The 4,568-nt window shown below is 40.9% G+C and overlaps 1 protein-coding gene across 1 annotated transcript in view; it reads right to left on the bottom strand.

Annotated features, from left to right (window-relative positions):
* LOC106810513 overlaps positions 1–4,568 on the bottom strand; it is a 10,441-nt gene that overhangs the window by 2,293 nt on the left and 3,580 nt on the right. The window contains exons 3-5 of the mRNA XM_014813892.1: positions 2,010–2,167; positions 1,535–1,712; positions 1,003–1,145 (exon numbers count right to left, since the gene is read on the bottom strand). Coding sequence (XP_014669378.1) covers positions 1,003–1,145; positions 1,535–1,712; positions 2,010–2,167 — 479 coding nt within the window. The remainder of the gene's footprint in view (positions 1–1,002; positions 1,146–1,534; positions 1,713–2,009; positions 2,168–4,568) is intronic.

Below are 4,568 nucleotides of genomic sequence, written 5' to 3'. Positions count from 1 at the left end.
AATGGCATGGGGGGTAATTGTCCGGGGGGTAATTGTCCGGGGGTAATTGTCCGGGGGGTGATTGTTCGGGGGTATTTGTCCTGACACCGCCCTTCTTACATGCGTGTGCCATATTTGGGCAACAAAATCGAGTTTCCAATCCGGTTCCACAAAACTCAATTCTGTCAATCCTGTCCCACAAAACTCAATTTTGTGAACACAAAACTCAATTCTGTCAATCCTGTTGAGTTTTGTGGGACAGGATTGACAGAATTGAGTTTTGTTAGACAAAATTGAGCCCTGTCCTGCATGGCGCCCCGTAGGTGATGCATGCGTGTTACGGAAAATATCATTGTTTATGCTGTTTCTCGCGGTATTGATCAATGATGATTGCTGAATTTCCATTATAAATTTCAGTTATAATGTGTTTTAAACGTATATATAATATTATGTTTAGGCCACCATTAGACATAGATTAACGTAATAAGAAGATCATGTAGCCTGTTAAAATAAGCGTAGAATATACCTACACAAAAGAACAATACGGACAGTATCATGAAGACAAAAACATCGGTGGGTTAAAGCCAGTTTCTATTTATTATATCAATATTTATTACTACTAACTTTATAATAATAATAATAACAGTTGATATGGATATTAATATTAATAAGGAGAAGAAGTAAAAGTAGTAAACGACAATATGTACGTTGCCTAAATAAATTATGATTCCACAAAAATAAGGCTGAAACCTGCGGTAATCTATACGTAACACAAATTAAAATATCAGAATCTGGCATTTAGAGGTGCGCTCAGGCACTTTAATTTTGGACAAGAATCCCGCCAACCAAAGCTTGCCAGGACCTGACTCGGATATTCAAGCGTCCGCTTACATCACATGTAGCTAGATTTACCACCGATTATTATTTACGTACACGGCACTGGCACATGTTCATGTTTTCGCAGCTTCTAATTAGATACCACTTGTAATTTTAATAATAACTAAGACTGTTTATAATATTTACCTCCTTTTCGCTATCGAGACGCGCTGTCGTGGCGTCCTTTTGTGGTTCGCTATGGCACACCCACATCAATAGCAATGTAACTCCGAGAATTGCAGCAACGCTCAATGTGCATATGAGCAGAATCCACTCCCAGCCCAGCGACTCTGTGATCGCAAAAAACACGCGTCTACGTACTGTGCTGCAGCCCGTAATTGTAACTGAATGACAGCTAGATACATTTGTTTATTTTTCATTTGCACGCATGCATCTTATAACCCTGAATCCACAAACCTCATTTATCTGAAAGTTTTCACCATAGACCCTGGCCTACAGAATAAACTCCATCAACAAACAATTCATCAATTAATAAATATTAATAACCAAGTCTATTCGGTAGTAACTACTATTACCTTTAACATTATAATTAACGATTCTGTGTACACGATCTCATAATTCCGAGCTTGATTTGGTGTCAATAACATATTATTTCTTGTCTACGGAAAGTGAGAGAAGAGATCTAGTAAGGGTAATGCCATGGTGACAATTAACTAACCGGGCCCGATGGTAACAGCGACAGTAGCGGTAGACATTCCTTTGCTGTTTGAGATATGGCAGTGGTACACGGTCTCATCCTCTGCTTGCACATTATATATTTGTAAGAACGATTCATAGCACCCCGGAGCAGCCTCCAAATCAGCGATGACAACGGCTGTGTATCGATCATAAACAGCCTGAACAAAAAAACATTCTGACAGTTAGATTATGGGAAATCGTGTTTGATGTGTACAGCATTACAAGGAAACATCAAGAAGAAATGGTATGTATAGTTAATTCTCAGAGCTTTAATTGAGTTGTGCAATAAACACTACAAGGAGCGTAGATAACCCATTTTGTCTGGGGGGACAAAGCCACTTGCGGGTTGTGTTCTGGGAAGGTTACCGCCATTGACAATGTAATGTATCTACATTTATCTGGAGGCAGCTCCCCCCCCACTAGATACGGACCTGCAGTACTAGTAGAATGTTTACCTTCTGGTTGGGTGCTGTTACAGCAAGTTTGGGGACTCCCTGCCAGCTCCAGCGTACTACGTCAAACTCTGGCTCGGAGCAAAATTTTACAGAGAGGCCAGTGTCGCTGCCTTCTATTGAGTGCACATCTGCTGCTACTCGTACGACTGGTGTCGATTCTAAGAATGACAGACGTAAAGAAGTAGCAAGAATGATAGGGATATTGTATTTACATCTACATCTGCATCTGCATCTATATCTGTATTCATATCGATATCCATATGTGTGTGTGTGCGCGTGCGTGCGTGCGTGCGTGCGTGCGTGTGTGCGCGCGCATGTGCATGGGAGAGGGAGAAAAAGAGAGAACGAGAGAACGAGAGAAAGAGAGAGAGAGAGAGAGAGAGAGCGAGAGAGAGAGAGCGTGCGTGCGTCTCTCTCTCTCTCTGCTGCTCTCTCTCTCTCTCTCTATCTCTCGCTCTCTCTCTCTCTCTCTCTCTCCTCTCTCTCTCTCCTGTGGATTTGTGTGTGCGTGCGTGTGTGTGCGTGTGCGTGTGTGCGTGTGCGTGCGCGCGCGTGTGTGTGTGTGCGTGCATGCGACTGCGCGGGTGAGTGTGAGAGAGGGCGGGAGCGGGAGAGAGTGTGTGTTGGGTGAGGGCGTCAGTTCATCTTTGCTGTTTCACAATATATCAACGAATGAGAAATTCGCATAGTGTAATATACATTTGCGATGCAGTGAATAGGATACCAGAGGCCCGTTGCCAGAAACATTAGGTTAGGGCTAATGTTAATTTTGTTTCTGGCAACGGGCTCCTGGACCAGATCAGCGACAGTGCGCCATACAACCAAGTCGGTTTACAAAACTAAGTATTTTTATCTATCTATATCATGTGGCATAACGTTGACACTACTCACGCCACTACCTGTCAGAATACTAAACGATTTCTACATAAATCATTACAAGAGGACATATACTCGCGTATTTAGAAAGGGTGAGCAATTTTAACAAGAGTTTGTTGATATGTTGATACGGATCTAGACACTCAACCGTGTTCTACCTTAGACAACTATAGGAAAACGTGATTTTCAAACCGAATGTAAAAACAATCTAGGAAGGACAGTTTGCTTAAAGACCTACCTGCAGTTAACAGGTGTCCAATTACAAAGACAAAACAACACAGTAGCAGCTTCGTACACATTTTGAATGTCCGTTCAAAACTTGCTTCAAAACTGAGAAATGCCGATCCCCGTGTCTTGCAAGCGTCGTCCCCGAATATTAACACTTTATTCGATGAAGTGAACTCTGATGTTTACATAGCGAACGAGATATTCATCCCGTATTCTGCGTGCTATGGTCCGAAATTCATACGCTATATGTAGTAAATCTAAAATGCAGGAACACTCATAATAAATCTAATTCAATAGGATTCGTATAATATAATCTTCAAAGAAAAGTTATTACGTTTATTCTTCCCGCCCATCCAACCCAAACTCACCCTGGCAAAATGTTACAGTCTGTCTAAACATGATATCTGGTGTATCTATGTACGTATGTAGGTACGTACGTACGTATGTATAGTCTAGATATGCTATTGCTGATACGACATGGAAGTACAGGTAGCTGTAGCCGGCACACCTCTGCTATGCCAATAACATACATTAGTCCCAGATCATTTCACCATTAGTCGAATTGAAAATAATTTAAGTTATTGATCGATGCCTATAGGCAAACTTCGCTAGGCGTCTAGGGTTGTAATCTTTATTTAGATAAAAAAAAGAAGCTCTAACTATCGACTAAAAAAGGTAATTGACAGTAACTGTTGGTCCATACATCAGTTTGAATTGCTTTTCTTTCTGGTTAGAGCCTTTCTTTATTATTAGCTCTTGATAAGGTGCGTTTGTTGCATCCGCCTTCGACCAATAGCATTAACATTGAATAAACACTTGTTGTGTATAAAACTATACCTCTCTCGTTACTTTACGTCTTGTATTACCAATCAGCAGTGCCTAGCTTTTTCATCTGCTCACCCTAACTGATTGGGGATGACGGTATGACTGCGTCTTAACATTACATAAATTTAGTAGTGGCCGGCGACTATGGCATTGGAGTTTGCTTTTTTAATAAGCTTATATAAATCTCATCTAATTTTTAGGAAATTTCAATACTCTAGTTTAGTTATTTTAGATTTTAACTACTCAACATATTCGCAGGTACTCTACCAATGCTATTTAGGCTAATATTTATGTCAATTCATGCATTGAGCGCTGCTCGTAAATTTTACTAGTTGCCGACTAGGCAATATGTTTCTCTACGTTTTTTAAATAAATGAAACAAATGGTGGTTCATAACAGATTCAGCGGGATAGGCTTATTGAGTGAAGTGAGTAAGTTAATTGTCAGCTAAGTGCTGCCACTCAGCGGCAACCATTAATCAGCAATGAAAAGGATTATGCTAAGCGGCGGTATTCGAACTCACAGCTGTAATAAGACCAGAGCCGTAGGCTGAGCAAATTCTTATAGTGGGGGAGGGGGTAAAATTTTACGACTCAATTGTGTAATGACGAGGGACTGGCGCAGTTCTTG

This window comes from Priapulus caudatus, unplaced genomic scaffold (assembly GCF_000485595.1).
Source record: "Priapulus caudatus unplaced genomic scaffold, Priapulus_caudatus-5.0.1 Scaffold448, whole genome shotgun sequence".
Taxonomy (NCBI): domain Eukaryota; kingdom Metazoa; phylum Priapulida; class Priapulimorpha; order Priapulimorphida; family Priapulidae; genus Priapulus; species Priapulus caudatus.
Note: the sequence above shows the minus strand (reverse complement) of the source record. Positions and strands in the feature narration are given on the sequence as shown.